This window comes from Callithrix jacchus, chromosome 2, assembly GCF_049354715.1.
Source record: "Callithrix jacchus isolate 240 chromosome 2, calJac240_pri, whole genome shotgun sequence".
In the NCBI taxonomy this organism is placed as follows: domain Eukaryota; kingdom Metazoa; phylum Chordata; class Mammalia; order Primates; family Cebidae; genus Callithrix; species Callithrix jacchus.
The window spans coordinates 166,255,023-166,275,726 of record NC_133503.1 but is presented as its reverse complement, the minus strand read 5'-3'; the positions used below and the strand labels follow the sequence as shown (position 1 = coordinate 166,275,726).

Below are 20,704 nucleotides of genomic sequence, written 5' to 3'. Positions count from 1 at the left end.
CTTCCTCTCCTTCACCCCTTTTATTTCTTTCCTTCTCTCAGAAAGAAAGAGTAATACAATAATTATAATGTATTACTTATTTATAATTCTATTTTAATATATACAAGAAGATGTTAAAATAACACATAAATGCTAATTTACCCATTTTCACTGTTCACTCAATCTTTATCCTCTGTTTATATAAATAACCTAGAAATTTAGTACAAATTAATTCAAGAGCTAGTTTTCAAATTAAATAACCCCAGAGTACACATTTTTGTCTTCAATTACAAAAAATAAATTGTCCTCACCTTCAGGAATTTTTTGTTTACTGATTTCACAGGCATCTCCCTCAAATTTGAATGGGCAGGTACACATGCACTTTCCATCAATTAGAATCACTGTACCTCCATTTTGGCATGAGTGGCATTTTCTTGCATTAAATTCATTGATATAGTCTTCGATAGCTCTTTCTAAGTTTTGTTTCTTTGTGTGTGCATTATTCATTTTCACAGGAATCAGATTATATATAGGAGACAGCTGAAAGGAAGAAAAACATTTAATTTTAGGTCATTTTTAACTGAGAGAGCTTATAGAATACTCTTTACTCAATTATTTATTCACTGATTCATTAATTCAACAAAAGCTTACTGAATGTATATTATTGCCAGATGTGATGTTAGCTTTTAAATAATCAGAACTAGTTAAGATGTTCACTATCAGGGAGGTCATATTATAGAGTTAAGGAACTGATAGTAATAAAATAATCATGCATAAATTTCAAATAGAAACCGATAGGTGCTACAAAAAACAGGTATATATGCTTTCAAAATGAATAACTGAGGGACTTAAATTTCTGGATGGATAATTTATTGACATATTATTTTGTGAATTGTTTCTGCTGCCTTCTTCCTTCTTCTCATCTTCCAGAAGGTAAGCAGATGTTTACTACCGCGTGTGTAAGAGGAGGTTTGTGTGCAGGCCAAGTTCAGAATGTCGCCTGAAGACAACCTTTTTCTTATTTCTTCCTTCCCACCCCCCGCAAAAGTCTAAATTCATTGAGAAATTTTTGCTGAGTAAAGGCTCATAGAAGCATGTCACCAAGAAAAGAGATTCCTCCAGAATAGAAAGGGGATTGAGGTTAGTGTATACCTCAAGTAACAGGAAACCATAGCTAGATATTTAGCAGCTATTTTGGGAGGTAGCAGGACCTGTGGGGTGCCTTAAGGAAGCTGCATATGAAGCCTCAGCAATTCAGTTTTGTCAGTGATTTCCTTTTGCAAACTTGGCATAGAGGGCTTGGAAATGTTTGAGTTCTAGTGAACTAATGTAAGCCTAAACAATGAGGTTATTAAGGTGACTACAATGAAATAAAGATACATGTAAATTATATATCCATTTCCTGGACAGAAGTGTCAGGATTTTTGTACCAATTTAGACAACAGGGAAAAAATTTCCTGAGCCCCATCCAACAAACAAAGGTGAATTTTCTAGCAACATGGAGGGACAGGATCTCAAAATCAAATTTAATTAAATATAAAGAAAATGAAGTGAAGTTACTTATTTTGCACACTCAAATTCCTGCCGTAAGATATACAGTTGCTACACTGAAATTCAAGGAAGTTTGGAAAGGCTTTGGCAATAAATACTGAGCTGAGGATTGAAGGTGTCATGGCAGAGAGAAGACTATTCCAGGCATATAGTGAAGAACCTTTAAAGGTTTTTAAATAGAGGAGAGGATTGGGGAGACGTTGTTCAAAATATTCAACATTTTAGTTAGACAGAGGGAGTAAGTTCAGAAGATCTATTGTATAGCTTGATGATCATAGAAAAAAATTAAGAGGTTCTTATAATGGAGATACCATAACATATATAGGGAAATTTATATGTTCACTTAATTTAAGCAAATTCAATTGTGTAACTAGCAAGAGCTTTTTGAGTGAATAAACTGTTAGAAACAGAGGCACTTTGGTGGCATAGCACTTTAAAACAAGAGACCACAAAACTTAAAAGAATGAGCATCTAGAGAGCAGAGCTAAACACACACACACGCACATATTCCTGCAGAAGAGTAATGATGGATTAAATAATGTGGACTAATCTTTTACCTAAAGACAATGAGAAAAGCTGAACAAAATAAAACCAAACATTTTTAAAAAATGGCTAAAAGGCCCTGGAGAACTAATAAGAAAATAAAAAATTACTGAGCTAAGATCTGGGAGGATGTCGTAATCCAAGAAGTGGGACCAGTATTTGAGGGCTACGAGTCTGCTTGACACATTTCCTAATTCAGCAAGAGGTAACAAAAGGACTAGGAGGTGGAGCAACACATTATTGGGCTGAAGAGAAAACACTGGAATTCAGGTCAACCAAGGTAGAAATGCTATCCTTTGATTTGGGGACTAAGAGGGAAGTGGAAGAAGGAGAGCCCTGGCAGAAACTGTAGCTCAGTTTGGATTAAAATTATCTTGGCTCATTAGTGGGTATCCTAGAAGCTTTCCAAATATAAAAATATGTTTTTGGAGGAATATATGAGTATATGAAATTATCTCAGACATCAAGCTATTCCTATAACAATTTTAAGTACAGTATCTAGCTCACAGTAAAAATAACTAGGCACACAAGGAGATAAGACAACATGAATGAGACCAATCGAAATAATGGAAAATAGAAACAGCTATGGTGGCTGCCAGTTTGTGTTATCAGACTTTAAATAATTATCAGACTTTAACTGTTTGCATATGCAGGAAGATAAGAGACAAGACTGAAAATTTTAGCAAAGAACTGGAAGTTATTAAAAATAGATTTGAAAAAAGAAACAAATATTAGAACACAAATTAATGAATTAGTTAAATAGCAAATGTGGTAATACTAAAGCAATTTAATAAATTGGAATATAGGTTAGAAGAAAATATTGACAATAAAGCATGAAGAGACAAATGGATGAGTTATACAGAAAGAGGGCAGGAAACATAAGTGTTACTGTGGGAAGGAAAAAGATCCACATATTTCAAGCCCAAGAAAGAGAACAAAGGACAGAATACCTAAGAAGCAGTATTTGAAAAGCTAATGACAGAGAATATTCAGACCTGGCAAAAAACATCAAGATATCTTATGAATAAAAACTAAGGTTAAAAATAATTTTGTACCTATGTATTATCAGAGAAAAGTTGCTCAAAAAAAAAAAAAGATAATGGAGAAAATCTTAGAAACAGTTTAGGAAAAAGTATTAGTACTTTGAAATTAGATTGAATTTACTAGATACAATCAATCAATATTATAAAAAGAGTCAAATGGAAATGTAAAACATGAAAAGCATGTTAAAAGGGATGAAGAATATATTTGATGAGTTTGTCAGCAGATTTGACACAGCAAAAGAATCAGTAAGCCTGATAAAAGGTTGGTAGAAATTAGCCAAATTAAAATACAAAGAGATAAAAGGGTTGGGGGAGGGAACCCAGAACTGAGCATCCGAGAGTATGGGGAAATTTGAAAGAGTATAGCACATATATTATTTGAATAATAGAAAAGAGTGAGGAGGTTAGAAGAAGGGGTTGAGAGAGGAGAAAGATAATGTGATTGTGACAGAAGAAATATTTGAAAACATAATGATCAAAAATTTTTCAAAAGTAATTAAATAATCAAATCATAGACTACAGAAGTTTAGGGAACTTCAAGCAGAATAAAAAATAAACAAATATCCATACACATCCCATTCAAACTGTGGAAAACCAAAGATTAAAAGGAAATCTTTAAGGCAATGACAATAAAAGGAAATGCTACAAACAGAAGGTGAAAGATAAGCATTAAGGCGCTGTTTATCTAAAAACTATGCAAGCCAGAAGACAAGGATTAATATCTTTAAGTACTGAAAGGCAAAAAACAAAACAAAAAGGACCTACAAAACCTGTAAACCCAGAATTTTATACCAAATGAAATGTCACTGAAAAATTAAAATAATTTTTTTTCCAGAGAAGCAAAAGCCAAGAGAATTTGATACTAGCAGATGTGCACTAAAAGAAGTGCCAAAGGAAATTTTTCAGGCAGAAGAATTATCACACAGAACTGAAATTTGACCTGTAAAGTAATCATGAGCTCTGAGCATGACTAAATAAAGAAAAACTATACCTTTCTAGTTTTAATTGCTCTAACAATATATTAATCTACAGCAAATGTTGTTGCATTGTAGTATGAGTTTATAGTGTATGTAAAAATAAAAAATAAAATATATAGTAATCTATGTAAAATATACATACACCAAAAACTCATGATACAATAAGATTAAAAAATGGCATTAAAAATGGGAGGGAGGATTTGGAAATACAGTGTTGTATTTGTTTTATACTATACATAAAGCAGCATAATATCATTTTAAGGCAGACTTTGATAAATTAAGAATGCATATTGTGAAACATGTACTACAATAAAAAATATTTTTAAAAAGAGGCATGAGTATTATACTGGATATAAAATGGAATCATATAACATACTTAATAAAAGAGAATGGTCAGGACAAGAAAAGAACAATGTAATGAATAAAGAAGATTTAACTGAAATGTTGAAGGGAGAGTGCTGGAGTGCAGGGGGGAAGCAGAAAGGCATCTGAGTGGTTGGAAGCCCAGGGACTCTCACATGCTCAGATCACTACAGAAAACTATTCAACTGCAAAACTAAACAACAAGGGAGGAAATAAGACACAAAAGATATTCAAAATAACCAGAAAACAATCAATAAAAAGACAGTGGTAAGTCCTCACTATCAATAATAATCTTGAATGTAAATGAATTAAATTCCCCATTTAAGAGATATAGATTGAATAAATTTAAAAAAAGAAATAATACCCAACTATATGCTCCCTATAAGAAACTCACTTCACCTGTAAAGATATATACAGATGAAATGTGAAGGATGGAAAAAAGATATTTCATGCAAAGGTAAACCAAAAGCAAGCAAGAATAGCTATGCTTAGAAAAAGCAGACTTCAAGTCAAAAGCTATAAAAAGGAGAAAAAGAATAACAACATTATATAATAATAAAGGGATCCATTCAGCAGGAGAATATAACAATTTAAAGTGTATATGCAACCAGTGCTGGAGCACCCAGATACATAAAGCAAATATTAGATCTAAAGTGAAACAATAAAATGATATTTGGGGACTTTAACATTTCACTGTCAGCATTGGAGAGATCATCTAAACAGAAAATCGACAAAGAACACAGGATTTAAACTGCACCATAGACCAAATGAACCTAGGCACTTACAGAACTTTTTGCCCAAGAGCTGCAGAGACCACATTTTTTTTTAATAGCACATGGAATATTTTCCAAGATTAATCATATGTTAGAAAACATAACAAGTCTCAAAAAAAATTTATAAATTAAAATGACATACAGTATCTTCTCACACCACATGGAATAAAACCAGAAGTCAATAATCAAGGAAACTTTGGAAACCATATAAACACACAGAAATTAAACAACATGCTCCTGAATGACCATTAAATCAATTAAGAGGTTAAGAAGGAAATGTTTTAAATTTCTTGAAATAAATGAAAATAGAAACAGAACATACCAAAACTGATGAGACACAGAAAAGGCAGTATTAAGAAGAAAGTTTATAGAAATCAATGTCTACTTCAAGAATCTAGAAAGTTTCAAATAAACAGCTTAATGATGCATTTCAAGGAGCTAGAAAAGCAAGCACAAAACAAACCTCAAAATAACAGAAGGAAAGAGATAATAAAGATCAGAGCAGAAATAAGCAAAATTGAGATTGAAAACAAATACAAAAGATTAATGAAACAAAAAAGTTGATTAAAAGTTTTCATTTTGGGAGAACGATCCAAGATGGCTGATCGCTAACATCCCGGGATTGCAGCTCTCAGGGAGGGCGCGGAGAACTAGAGGACGCCACACTTTCAGACAAAGTCTGGTCACTCACGAAGCAGAAGATCCCCCAGTGGTGGAAACACACGAGTCGCCAGTGCTACTCGTGGTTGGCGCAGCGGTTCCGCCGGCACCTCGAAGTGGCAGCGCTTGGCGCAGAGTAAACGGACCAGTTCCCCTTCTGACCGAGGTTTGGAGCCCCGGGAAGGTAGAGTTGCTTACTACGGAAACAAAAAGGAAGCCTGACAGGAGAATCCTGGGCAGAAAAGCACCATCAGTTTTAACACCGCTGCTCTGGCCCTGGGAACTAACAACCTGGACATCCACTCAAGAGACCTAATCTGAAAGTTGGTAATTTCAAAGACGACAGGAGGATAAATTTACAATGACGGGAAGAAACCAGCGTAAAAAAGCTGAGAATACTCAAAGGCAGAATGCCTCTCCCTCTAAAGATGATCACAGTTCCACATCAACAATGGAACAAGGCTTGATGGAGAACGAGCGCCTCCTGATGACAGAATCACTCTTCAAGGAATGGATAATAACAAACTTCGGTGAGTTAAAAGAACATGTTGTAGCCCAACGTAAAGAAACTAGGAACTTTGAAAAAAGGTTTGATGAAATCCTATTGAGAATAGACAACTTAGAGAGGAGTATGAGTGAATTAATGGAACTGAAGAATACAATACAGGAACTCCGAGAAGTATGCATAGGTTTAAACACTCGAATTGTTCAAGCAGAAGAAGGGATATCAGAGGTCGAGTCCAACTTAATGAAATAAAACATGAAGAAAAGATTAGAGAAAAAAGGATAAAAAGGAATGAGCAAAGTCTCCAAGAAATGTGGGACTATGTGAAAAGACCAAATTTACGTTTGATAGGTGTACCTGAATGCGACAGAGAGAATGAATCCAAGCTGGAAAATACCCTTCAGGATATTATTCAGGAAAATTTTCCTAAACTAGCAAAGCAGGTCAACATTCAACCCCAGGTAATACAGAGAACACCACAAAGATACTCCTCAAGAAGAGCAACCCCAAGGCACATAATCGTTAGATTCACCAGGGTTGAAACGAAGGAGAAGATACTAAGGGCAGCCAGAGAGAAAGGTCAGATTACCCACAAAGGCAAGCCCATCAGACTTACAGCAGATCTCTCAGAAGAAACTCTACAAGCCAGAAGAGAGTGGGGGCCAATATTCAACATCCTCAAAGAACAGAACCTTCAGCCCAGAATTTCATATCCAGCCAAACTAAGCTTCACAACTGAAGGAAAAATAAAATCTTTTATGAACAAGCAAGTACTCAGAGATTTTATTACCACCAGGCCTGCTTTACAAGAGCTTCTGAAAGAAGCATTACACACAGAAAGAAACAACCAGTATTAGCCTTTCTAAAAATACACCAAAAAGTAAAGAGCACCAACATAAAGAAGAATTTACACCAACAAATGGATAAAACAGCCAGTCAACATCAAATGGCAGTAACCCTAAATTTAAATTGACTAAATTCCCAATCAAAAGACACAGCCAAAACCCAATGGCATGTTACATCCAGACCTGTTTCACATGCAAGGATACACAAAGACTCAAAACAAAGGGATGGAGAAAGATTTACCAACCAAATGGAGAACAAAAATAAATAATAAATAAATAAAAAGCAGGAGTTGCAATTCTTGTATCAGATAAAATAGATTTTAAAGCAACAAAGATATAGTGGTAAAAGGATCAATGCAACAACAAGAGCTAACGATCCTAACACCCAGATAGGAGACTTAGATTCAATGAGACAGAAAATTAATAAGGATATCAAGGACTCGAACTCAGATCCAGAACAAGTAAACTTAATAAATATTTATAGAGCTCTCCACTTCAATTACACAAAATATACATTCTTGTCAATACCACATCACACCTACCCATAAGTTTAAATGAAACATTGATTGGCCATTATTAATACCCAATTTTTTTCAAAATAAAGCAATATTTCCCTTTACTCTCCCTCTTTCTCTTCCTCTTTCTTCCTCTCCTTTACTTATTTTTTTTTTCTTTCCTTCTCTCAAAAAAAAAAAAAATCAACTTGTAAACCTCTAGATCCAGGTCGGCAATGTCTCTTTCATTGCTTGATTTCCTTTCTTCCCTTACCTCCCTCCCTCCCTCCCTCCCTCCGTGCTTCCTCCCTTCCTTCCTTCCTTCATCCCTTCCTTCCTCCCTACCGTCCTTATTCCCTTCCTTCCTGCCTTTCTCCCCACCCCCCCCCAAAAAAAAAAAAGTTTTCATTTTAAAAGAAAGACAAACTAAACAAACACTAGCTAGACTAGGAAAAAAAAAAAAAAGAAGAGCCAAATAAATAAAATCAGAAACAAAAATAGAGACATCACAACAGATACCACAGAAACACAAGGGAGCATTAGATACTGCTATGAACACCTATAAACCAATACATTTAAAAAAACCTAGAGAAAAATGGATAAATTTCTAGACACATACAACCTCTCAAGATTGAACCAAGAATAAATAGGAAACTTGAATAGCCCAATAATAAGTAAAGAGATTGAAGCTGTAATAAAAAGTCTTTCAACAAAGAAAGGTCCAGGACCAGATAGCTTCAATGCTACCAAATCTTTGAAGAAGAATTAACACTTATTCTTCTCAAATTATTTTTTGAAAGACTGAAATGGAGAGAACTCTTCCTAACTAATTTTATGGACCAGTATAATCCTGATATCAAAACCAAACGACACAACACACACAAGAAAAACCCATAGGCCAATATCCCCAATGAACATAGATGCAAAAGTCCTCTACAAAATATTAGCAAAATGAATCCAACAATACATCAAAGAAATAATACAGCATGATCAAGTGGGCATGATTTAACCCAGAAATAGTTTAACATATAGTAAGCAATAAATATGAAACATCACATCAGCCAATTATGAACAGAAACCATGTGATCATCTCAATAGATTCAGAAAAAGCATTTGATAAAAATAATATCTCTTTGTGAAACAAACTGTCAATAAATTAGGTATAGAGTAAAAGTACTTCAACATAATTAAGCCCATATATAAAAAACCCACAGCCAACATCATACTGAATGGTAAAAAGCAGAAAGCTCTTCCTCTAAGAACTGAAACAAGACAAGGATGCCCACTCTCATCATTCTTATTTAACATAGTACTGGAAGTCCTAGCAAGAGCAATTAGGCAAGAGAAAGAAATAAAGGACACCTAAATTGGAAAAGAGGAAGTTAAATTGTTTCTGTTTGCAGAAGACAAAATCTTATGTACAGAAAACCTAAAGACTCGACCAAAATCCTTAGAACTGACAATTGACTTTTGAGAAGTGTCTCTTCATATCCTTTGGACTTTTTGACAGGGTTGTTTTTTTCTTGTAAATTTGTTTTAAGTTCTCTGTAGATTCTGGATATTAGCTCTTTGTCAGATGGGTAGATTGTAAGATTTTTTTCCCATTCTGTTGGTTGCCGATTCATTCTAATGACTGTTTCTTTTGCTGTGCAGAAGCTGTGAAGTTTGATTAGGTCCCATTTGTCTATTTTGGCTTTTGTTGCCAATGCTTTTGGTGCTTTGGTCATGAAGTCCTTGCCTATGCCTATGTCCTGGATGGTTTTGCCTAGATTTTCTTCTAGGGTTTTTTATGGTGTTATATTTTGATTTTTTTTTTAAAGAAATTATTCTTGTTTTACCCTTCAAAGGAAAGTAAAAGCTGGATAATCTAAGACACAAAAATAGAGGGTCATTAAGGAAATACAATTTGGATTAAATATATAAACAATGTTGGAAGAGTTAAAGATGAAAGACAGGCAATGGCAACAGTTTCAGAGGAACTTCAAGTCCTGGAATTAAAAATTCCACAAGAGGACAAAGGAAAATTAAACTATACTTTTTGAAGTTTTCCTGAAGGGTTCCATTTTTCTCTGATGAATTTTGACCTTCTATTAAGTAAGAAAATGATTTTACTTTTTCTCCTATACTAGATAACTCTAGGTTTCTATCATGTGTTAACACATTTTCAATGGATATAATCTACCATAAAAGTGCTAAAATACAAATAAGTTGATAATATTGTTTAATATTAAGTAAGTTGAGATTTCCTTCAGACATCCAAAATAAACTATGTATACCAACTATGGTTTGCTGACAGAATGAGTGTAGTTTTTTATCCCTAAACAAGAGAGTTAGAAATTATTTTCACTGGTATTACAATCCTTCAAAATATTGATGGGCTGGTTCATAACTGCTAAGAGTTACACAATAGAGCAAAAAATGATAAGTTAATTAATTCATGAATTATTACCCCATGTAACTCTGGAAAGAGCTAATACAGCTTAACATAGACATGAGGGAAATGGGAAAGCAGAACTGAGAACAGAAAAAGCTAGATGGAGGCAAAAGCAACAAAAATGAACCACATTCATGCCAGGAGGACCCATCCATTTGTATGAAGTGAGTCAAAAATTAAGCTATATTTCATAGTACATTGAGTAAGACACAACTGAATTAAATGATTTCATGCATTTCTTACCCAATCAGGTATAAAAACTCACCTGATTCCCAAGAGAAACAAAATGAGATTAAAGAGTAATATTTCCTATGAGTCTCAAAAAGAGGACAATGCATTACAAAACAACTTTTTAGTAAATGAAACAGTAGATTATATAACTTTGTTTCTTATAATGGAAAAACAAAACTTTACAGGAAGCCAATATTGTAGCTGTACTCATCTTGCTGTTATTGCTCTAGAGGAAATAATAAACTTTGTATCTTCCAGGCAATGTTCAATAAATGTAATTTCTCTTAGCTGACATGTTAACAAGTTTGTATCAGTAGTTTAAGAGGAAAACAAAATGCGGCTATTTTGTAGATTTAAACTGTAGAATCCCTTGTGGTAACATTTAGGCAAGTTGGCAATAGAATTAACACACTTTCATGGAAATTGAAGACCATGACAAAAGTCTTTGAAAGAGAGGGACAGCCTATGTCCTCTGCATGGAGAAGGGCCAAGGAAAGATTCTTGGGCTAGTCTAAGACATTCCTCAAGAAGTGATTTTGGATTTGCCAAAGCAGACAAATGCGACCTCAAAACCATAGTTTCTACTTAACATGACCATAGTTACTTTATTATGGAAAAACATATAACTGTATTTGTATATTTTATAAATTACATTATTTTATAAATTGTATTTATAAATTATATATACTATATAACATATATATTTTACCACAGAGTTTAGTTAGAAAATCTTAGTATTATATTTATACAGCCTTCCAGTTAGAGTGAAACAGCAGCTCCTAGAATAATGTTTCATTTAAGGTCATTTCTTTGTAATACTGAGAAAAAAATCAATTCTCAGCTGGGGTCACTGTCGGTATGGGGAGTCTGATATTCTCTCCATGTTTGTATGGGCTTTCTCTGGTTCTGCTTGTTTCCTCCCCCATCCCAAAGATAGTCATGTTAGGCAAATCAGTGTGTCTGCACGGTCCTAGTCTGAGTGAGTGTGGGTGTGTGGGAGTTTGTCTTGCGATGAGATGGTGTCCTGTCCATGGCTGATTAGCTGCTGGGATAGACTGCAGCACCCCCCGACCCTGAACTAGAATAAGCAGGTAAATCATTATGTGCCTTGTTTTCATTAATCTTTTTTAAATGTGTGAATAGCTCAAAGTTGCAGTTTCCAAGAACCTATTGATAATACTAAGTGAAAACTTACAATCAACTTTCTGGTCTTTCCTCTAAGACAATCTGTTTGCAACATAAATACCTAAATAATTGATTTAATTTGCTATAGAGGATTTGATATTGACCAGTTTATAGTTTAGAGTGGGTGGCGAGAGGTTCTAGTAATTCTTTAAAATATTAACTAATATTAATATTAGTTAATATTAATAAGGTGGGTCCAATTATTTTAGTATTAAGACCATCCCCAATGTTTAAACATGTCATCTGCAGACAACAGAATGCTTCAAATTACTGGAAATGAATTAATGATCATAGATTGTATAATTGACTCCTAGAAATAGCTACAAGTTAACCGAAGGCCCACTTTTACTGGAATTAAGACAGTAAAATAACTTGCAATCGAATTCAAGATCAAATTTAACTATATCTCAGGTTTCTTCAGAGATTTAAAAGCCATGCGAAGTCAACAAAATCCACAATCCTGCTGTTTGTTCAAATCTCTCTACAAGAAGAGAAATTTTAAAAGTGGTCCATAGTGAACTAACTGTAGCTACCATTTCCTTAGGTAGACTGTTGATATGAAAAGGCCAGGCTTCCAGTTTATGAAGAAAGAAACTTATACCATTTTTCGAAATGGAATGCCTACCAATCTGAAAATTTGGGGAAGTAAATGGTTGGCCCCAAAAATGGAATAAACTATATTGTGCATCCAGATAGCAGGACTGCACCAATAGAGTTGATGAGAGTTTTTGAATAATTTTAATAAACCTAGTAGTAAATATTCAGCAGCTGCCTTATTTGAGATTTAAAAAATCATATCTAGAACATGCTGAACTATTATTAAGACCTCTTCAGCGAACAATCTTGAAACTATACATAGACAGTTGAACTTGCTTTGTAGAGATGAGAAAACAAGCTTCTTGGGATGTTCGTCTGGATGTAAGTATTCACCTAAATTATCTATTTTTTTTTAAATTTAGGATCTGACAACATAAACTTATTTTACTGAGTTCAAGATAATGAATTTATGTTAAGATTTAAATTTAATAAGATCAAACGGTCATCTTCCGATTTTAATTTCATATATGACATGCAAATTTCAGCAGCCTTTTTCCCCTTTTCGTCCTACTTTGGGACAAAATATTTTAAGTCATAAATATGTTTGCATATCTATGAATGCTTATATGTCTATAATGCAAAGGGAGAATAGATTATAAAAATTCCCAGTTTCTGAGTTCTTTGTTCACATAAAGGAGATAGTCTAAGTGGTTTCACTCATTCTTTAAAGATAATAAAATAGAATAAAGGAATAAAATTCTCCAATAACTAGTCCTATGAAAACGTCAAAATTTCTGTAACTCAAATTAATCAAACTGAAGTAGGGGGCAGTCAAAAATAAACATGATCTGAGGAACCCAAATTGCAAAACATTACGGAGAAAATTGAAAGCTATAAAGGGAAGTAGAAGAAAAGCACTTAGTAATGAAAGAAGTATAGAAAAATGCATACTATTTTTAGGTAGCTTGGGGAAGGAAAGATGAGGCTAAATAACATTGTCATTTATATCCTTGCAATGATAACACATTTTTTATTCTCTAGGAATAAGCACTTGACTGTAAACTCCCAAAGGATTTGTAAGCTGAAAACGATTACAGTCAAGATAGAAAAAGGAAAAAATTTATTGACCATAAGAATTGTTCATCCTTAGTCTTGTTTTCTTGGAGACTTTAGGAACATTTCTTTCAGAAAGACCCTTAGGCCAGGCATGGGGGCTCACATCTGTAATCCCAGGACTTTAGACAGGTGGATCACTTTAGGCCATGAGTTCGAGACCAGCTTGCTTAACATTGCAAAACCCTGTCTCTACTAAAAATGCAAAAAAATTAGCTGGATGTGGTGGTGTACACCTGTAATCCCAGCTACTCAGGAAGCTGAGAAACGAGAATCACTTGAACCCAGGAGGCAGAGGTTGCAGTGAGCCAAGATCACGCCACTGTACTCTAGCCTGGGTGCCACAGTGAGATTCAGTCTCAAAAAAAAAAAAAAAAGAAAGAAAAGAAAGAAAAAAAGCCCTTTAGTAAACACAATTACACAATTCTCCTGTGTTAGACACGTTAGTGTGACACCATGGGAAGGCAAGAGCAGCCAGGGGCAGACAGGAGGGAACCAGTCCTATGTGAGTACCAGGAGGGAACCAGTCATATGTGAGTCTTGCTACTGTGTGTGCTGTTATGCTCTATATAAGCCTTTCCATTAAATTCTCAGAATAAACATGGAGTCCTGGAGAATTCAGTGTTGTAGAGGTCAGAAAACATCACACACCTAGTGAGACACAGAGACAGGAAGTCAGCCTGGATGGTCTGACTCCACACCATGCCTTTCCTCTATGCCATGCCTTTTAGGCAAGAGATGGGAGTGTATCTGAATGCTCACATCTCTTTCAGATGAAGCTAACAGTTCATCTGAACCAATATGACATTTAATTTAAGAAAAGACACTGTCTTCTATTTGAAAATAAATACGTTTCTTACTTTTTGACTAATGAGAACAGGAGCATCGTTTATGGAAGAGGCCCAGTTGACAAAGTCAGCAACATCAACCAGGGTTCCTCGGAGAAGCTTTTCTTTCAGTTCGAATGCGTATTTATTGGTTCCACCTCTTATGAGTGAAATAACATCATCTATGAGTTGTTCACTGGTGATGTTTACTGAGGAGAGAAGGAAGATTTAAAGAGAAGCAGTTGTAGTTCTATGGCCAGTTATCAAAATGACACATGATAAACATTTATTGAATCCTTTTAGTAAAATACAGCCTAATGTATTTATTAAATTTCAATTGTAAGTATTGTTTATGCATTTTTTCATCGCAAATCTAAAACGGAAATTTATATTAGTAGCCAATTATAGATTTTTATCTCTTTTAAAAAATAAAAAATGATACACATGATCTGGATACACTGATACTTCACAGCTCCTCACATACAAACATGTACACATGGGCATTAAACATGACCTTGGGTGTAATATACATTTTCTATTGCAAACTTACCTTCATAAGTTTGTATAGATTTGCTTTGATGTATTTTAACATTATGAAGAGTTCAAAAAAGAATAATGTGAAAAGTAAAATTTATTTCCACTCCCATATCCTACCCATCTTTTCCTCAGTGTCTCTCTGTAGACTAAGCCACTTTCAACAAACCTTTGTAAGTCTTTTACAGCTGTGAATTTTTAAAACTGGAAAGGAATTTCAAGATAATTTTTGTTTTTCCCTCTTCATTTTTATGGAAGAGAAACTGGAAACTTAGAGAGGTAGAATGACTAGCCAGAAATTACCCTGTTAGCTTAAGGACCAAATATAGAAATTAAACCATATAATGGCAAATTCAGCATTTTCCCCCTTCATCATTGGTTTCAATCATGAACACATGTTATTGGTTGGTTTGCTTTTAAATATATCAGATTTTTCCCCACTTTTGCCTCCCCACTACCAGTTAACTCTTTCTTTAAAGGTGCGTTTCAAGCATTTGTATTTTTAAAATGTTCTCAGGTATTTCTGATTAGAGGAAAAGCTGAGAATTCTAGCACTAATTCATGCTTGTAAATCTTCTAAAGATTAACAGTAGGAAGTAATATATGTACCAAACATATTTGTATTTTTGAAAAGGTTAGGCATCGATTTAAAGGTAAGGATGGAGTAGGGATTTCAATTTAGGGGAAAGGTGGAGTTGGGGAAATGGTTTGGCCTTGTCCTTTGCTAAAGGCTGCATGTGGCACTGTCACTTGCTTATTTGGAAGCTTTGTTAAAATTAGGGTGAAGTAAGGAAAGTTTTTATGAAGATACATTTTTAGTATTGCTCTGATAAATATACAAGCCTAAAATGACTACTGTGTGAATCACATCCCCTAGAGTTGTGTACTGTACAACCTGCATAATAGCAATACTGGTGAATATATGTCCATGGGCTCTCTGTGTTTATGATGGTTTGAAAACCACTACAAATATAATATAGTTTTTAAGCACTTTTTATTTTTGCAAACAAAGAGAATAGACAATTAAAAGGGCTTATTGCAAAAGGGCAGTGCCATTGACATCTACTCCCAGGCTTTAAAAGAATCTAACAAGTGAAGCCATACTTACCACTTCTACCATCTCCCCTCTTTATACAATCATCTTTATTAAGTCCACCTCCAACAGAGATTCCAGAGAAATCCAGAGATATATCCAGATGATACCCGAGGCATCGCTTTATATCATTTAGTTCGACACCTGTTTAATGAATTTATTTGAAAAGTATTAGATAATGTCTATCAACATCACAAATAAATTGCTATTTTCAAGAAACATACTTAGGTTCCTATGTACCATTACTGAATTCAAATGCACAGTCATGTCTGTCATGCTTTGTCCTCAGATTAGACTCCAGCAACCTCCTTTTGAGTTTGCTTGTCAACTTAATGGCAAAGGACACATTAAGTCTACCACATGGTTTAAAGGGATATAGGTCAGACTATGGTGGTTATAGTAGTCTTTTATCTATAATATCATAGAAGAGGGATAAGAATGTCTAACATATATTGAATGCTTATCACATGTCTGGCATCCTTCAAGCATTTTGTGTGCTTTAACTAATTTAATCCTCACACTGGCCTTATGAAGTAAGTACTATATGGTCCTCATTGTACAGATGAAAATATGGAATTGCAGAGCCGTTGAATAACCTGCTGATGGCTCATCACTCAACTATTACTGAGCCAAGTTTGGATTTGAACCCAGAGCTGTCTAGCTACTAAGCACTTCTTGTATCAACTTAATAATTCAGTCACGAGATACATCAACATCTCCTGATCCTCTTTGGAAGACTCAGTTTATCCTTAATGTGGCTGATTCATTGCTTTGGACAGATGAGCGATGTGTACGGCCACTTTGTTTTGGTCCTGTGAATGCTGTTTGGTAGATATCAGTCTTGGAAGCTGACTCATTATGGTGTGTAGATGCCCAGTTATTAGAAAGAAAAATCCTAATATTTTTTCAAAGTCTATCAGTTATTACCTGTTTCTGTGATTCATAAAAAATAATTATTCCTCTATTTTGAGGGTAAACAGCCCAGATCACAGTTCACTGACCATGTCAGTTTCTGCCCTTATTTATCATTTCTTATCTCATATACACAAACACACACACACACACACACACGCACACACTAATTTGTGATTATTTGTTCTGTGAGCCAAAACACTTTATGAAAAGGAAAGAAAAAAATTAGGTTAATCATGAGGTTCTACAAGGAGTGTCAGAGGTAGGCATCTGGGGGCATTTAGGCATTTATTCATCCAACAAATATTTCTCATGCACCCACAGTTAGAACTTAGGAATTATCAGGTGGCACCTCCCATGGGAAGGGAAGAGATGGGATGAAAATGGAAGACAATAACAGAAATCCAAAATTCTAGATTTCTAACCTTATCCTTAAGAAGTGTGAGGATGGCCGGGCATGGTGGCTCAAGCCTGTAATCCAAGCACTTTGAGAGGCTGAGGCAGGTGGATCATAAGGCCAGGAGTTCGAGACCAGCCTGGCCAAGACGGTGAAACCCCATCTCTACTAAAAATACAAAAATTAGCCAGGTGCAGTGGCAGGTGTCTGTAATTCCAGTTACTTGGGAGACTGGGGCAGGAGAATTGCTTAAACAGGAGGCAGAGGTTGCAGTGAGCCAAGATTGCGCCAATGCACTCTAGCCTGGGTGATAGAGCAAGACTCCATCTCAAAGGAAAAACAAGAAGCATGAGGACTCTGCTTCTGAAGATGAGGGTGAAAAATACCTAGGTGACCCTAAGGGCTCATATTTTTTGCCTTAGCAGTGGACACTTTCATGTCCAGACATCTTAAATTGAGGTGGAGGACATGGCTTGGTCCTCAGGTATTGGCACTGGTGAAATGAGAAAGAGGACCTCCTCTTCAAAGTCACTAGAATTGACCTGATGATCCTTGTCTATCAAGGCCAGAAAGTAAGTAGATTTAAATGGGTAACTCAGAGTTATGCAGGATTAAAGATCTCAGCTTATGGAGCTTTTTCATAACAGCAGCTTAGTCTGAAGATTTCTTTGTGTTTTGATCACCACTCATGAGCCTTTCTCTTCTCATTTTCAAGTTACTCAAGATACAGTCCTCTTGTGCCCCTCTCCTATGTGATATCTCCATCAATATAGCTTCCAGATGGAGCTCACAACGACTTCATTATGCTGTGGATATAGCCCTGTGAAAGTGTAAGCCAAGTAACGTTACATTTCAATCCCCCTGGGAAAGCTTCCCTCTGCCCAAAACAAGACTGAAGCATCAAGATCAGCTGATTCTGGCTATGTCATGTTTTGTTGTTATCATTGAAGTATTTACTGACCTTGGGGAGAGTATCAGGCTATTACATCCCAGTTACATTCTACCCTTCACTTAACACCTGACACCTTGACACTCTGATCCTATAAAAGCCATTAAAGTGGTTTTTAGCAACACTTTCTTCCCTAAGAGAAACACCTGTAGTTACAAGGACAGAAAGGAGGCATTCTGGTATCTATCATCTCCTTAAGGAATATTATAACTAGCCATAATAACTCACAACATGAATGATTACAACTTATTAATACAGTCACTTTGCATTTACATTTTTCTTAAAAGACTTAAATGAACTCTTTAGGCCAGGCTGATAACTATGTATCAATAGGCCTATATTCTACCTATGACAGACATTGATGATTAACCATGGCCCTTTCCCCATAATTTCAAGTGTGATCAGAAACCTACTTAACATGAGCCCAATTCAACCACCATATAATGGGAAGGGTCATCACATGAGGTAAAACTAATTTTCCACCCTTGCTTTAAGTTGTTAGATTTATATGATAACATTGCTTCTTCTTTTTCCTCTAAAAGAAAATTTATAACACTATTTTCCCTCCAATACTGAAGTATACTTTGGAAGATAATTGTGGTATGTAAATTGAACTAGTTACTGATTAAGAAATAGGTTATACAAATTATGTCTGTACTTTCTTTCACTTTTAGTTTAATATTTCACTAAAAGTACCACCTTATAGTAGATGTGATCTCTCAGCAATGCTGCTGAGTAGAAGAGGATCAAGTCCGTTTATTTGAGATGGAAGCCAATTTTCTATTGAGGAGGATTTTAGATGCCAAACAGCAGGAAGACAGTCCTCTCAAAGGAGCAGGTTACAGGACTTTGTATTCTTGAATTTAACCATTGAAAGAGGTTGGTGAACAAAATAATGTGGTCGAAACAGTATTTGAAGTCAGAGCTCTATTTCTAGGTATACCTTTCCGGTTCATAGCAGCTTTATCCAAAACATATACTAGTTCATAGAGTCCTCCTAGAGATCCAGAGCTACTATAGTGGGTTCCATAGGTCTCCAAAAAGGCAAAATATTCTCCCTTTTCATAGGTAGCTGGCAAAGCTTTTAGATCATCCACGAATGTTGTTGTGAGCACAACATCACGATTTCTCATTACAAATCTTCCCAGATGAACTTCTCCTTTCACATGCAGAAACATTTTTTCCTTTGTTGTAGAGCAGATGAGAAAAAGAAACATGTTTTACCCATCATTTCAAATGAAAAATTATGAAATTTAGAACTTCCATAGACACTAAATGTTCTAGCAGTGACCATGAGATACCACTCGAATCCACCAGAATGGCTAAACGTAAAATACCATCAACGCCAACTATTGATGAGAATGCACAGTGACTAAAACTCCCATACATTACTGGTGAAATTATATAGCCACTTTGAGGAACTATTTGGCAGTTTCCCATAGTGTTAAACATGCATTTGCTTATGGCCAGCCAGCAATTCCACTCCTACATACTAACCTAATAAAATTTTTGTTCACAAAAGTATCTGCAGAAGAATTTCATTGCAGTAATAGTCAGAATAGCTTAAAATTAAAAACATCTCAAATGTCCATCAAGAGAGGAATCAGTAAACAACCGTGGTATGTTAATGCAATGGATAACTAATCAGCAATAAAAGAGAAAATAAAACTACTAATACAACAACACAAATAAATCTCAAAAGTATCATATTGAGTAAAAGAAGTCAGACACAGAAAAGTATATCCTGTATGATTCCGTATATATGAAGTTCTAGACTAGGCAAAACTAAGCTGTGGTCAGATAAATCTGGTCAGTTGTCACCTCTTAGGTGGCAGGGAATTAAAAAGGGTATAAGGAATTTTTCTTGGGGTAAGAAGCCCAAGTCTCTTTTCATGATGGAATCTTGGTGTGATCTTTAATTCAACGTATTTTAAACATAAATCTTAAATAATTCCCATCTAAATATGCTGTTAGATGGGAATTATTCTATCTTAAAACATTTTAAAAAATTATCTTGCTAACAAAGGTGGCTACTTAAATGTACATAATTATCAAAACTCATGAAACTATACACTTAGAATCTTTGCATTTTATTGTATGAAGTTATACCTAAGTTGTTTTAAAAATAACAATGGGAGGAAATGGAGACATTACCTATAAAGCCCGATCTTCCTATTATGCAGATGAAAAAACCAATTTAAAGATATCAAGTTATTTGCCCCAAATCATGCAAATAATACTTGACAGCATTGGTACTAAAAATCTAGGTCTCAGGTCTCCCTGTCCCTTCCACTCCAACCTCTCAATTTTTAATAACAGAGACAAGACAGACAATATTTTGAGATGTGGAACTGAAGACAACCTAGGCAACTCAACAGTTAAATGTTTCCAGGGCCAGGGCTGATGGCTTAACTTTCCCGGAGAAAACTAGGGCAGTGAACCATGTAATTCAATGCCATAGCATGTTCTGATAAAAAATAAACTACAATTGACATCCACAATTTTGCCAATGGATCTTTTGAGGGTCTCCTGTTACAGCTGTGGTTAACGTACAATGATCATGTGGGAGTTTAAACAATTTTATTTCTTTTGAAAGGTACACCTTGGAGTATATGAATATCACACCAAATGGTCTGTGTTCTTAAAGCACAATGTTGTCATTGCATGATTTAACTTTAGGTATTGGGTGACCCAGTCTTTAATAAAAAGCTAATAGTAACTTAGTCCGTATGTTATAGGTCATATGAGCTCTTCATCTC

At 35.0% G+C, this 20,704-nt stretch overlaps 1 protein-coding gene across 1 annotated transcript in view; it reads right to left on the bottom strand.

Annotated features, from left to right (window-relative positions):
* The window catches only part of C9 (complement C9), a 78,336-nt gene that overhangs the window by 6,491 nt on the left and 51,141 nt on the right, over nucleotides 1-20,704 (bottom strand). Inside the window, exons 7-10 of the mRNA XM_002745043.7 lie at nucleotides 18,889-19,129; nucleotides 15,703-15,831; nucleotides 14,094-14,269; nucleotides 291-519 (exon numbers count right to left, since the gene is read on the bottom strand). Coding sequence (XP_002745089.4) covers nucleotides 291-519; nucleotides 14,094-14,269; nucleotides 15,703-15,831; nucleotides 18,889-19,129 — 775 coding nt within the window. The remainder of the gene's footprint in view (nucleotides 1-290; nucleotides 520-14,093; nucleotides 14,270-15,702; nucleotides 15,832-18,888; nucleotides 19,130-20,704) is intronic.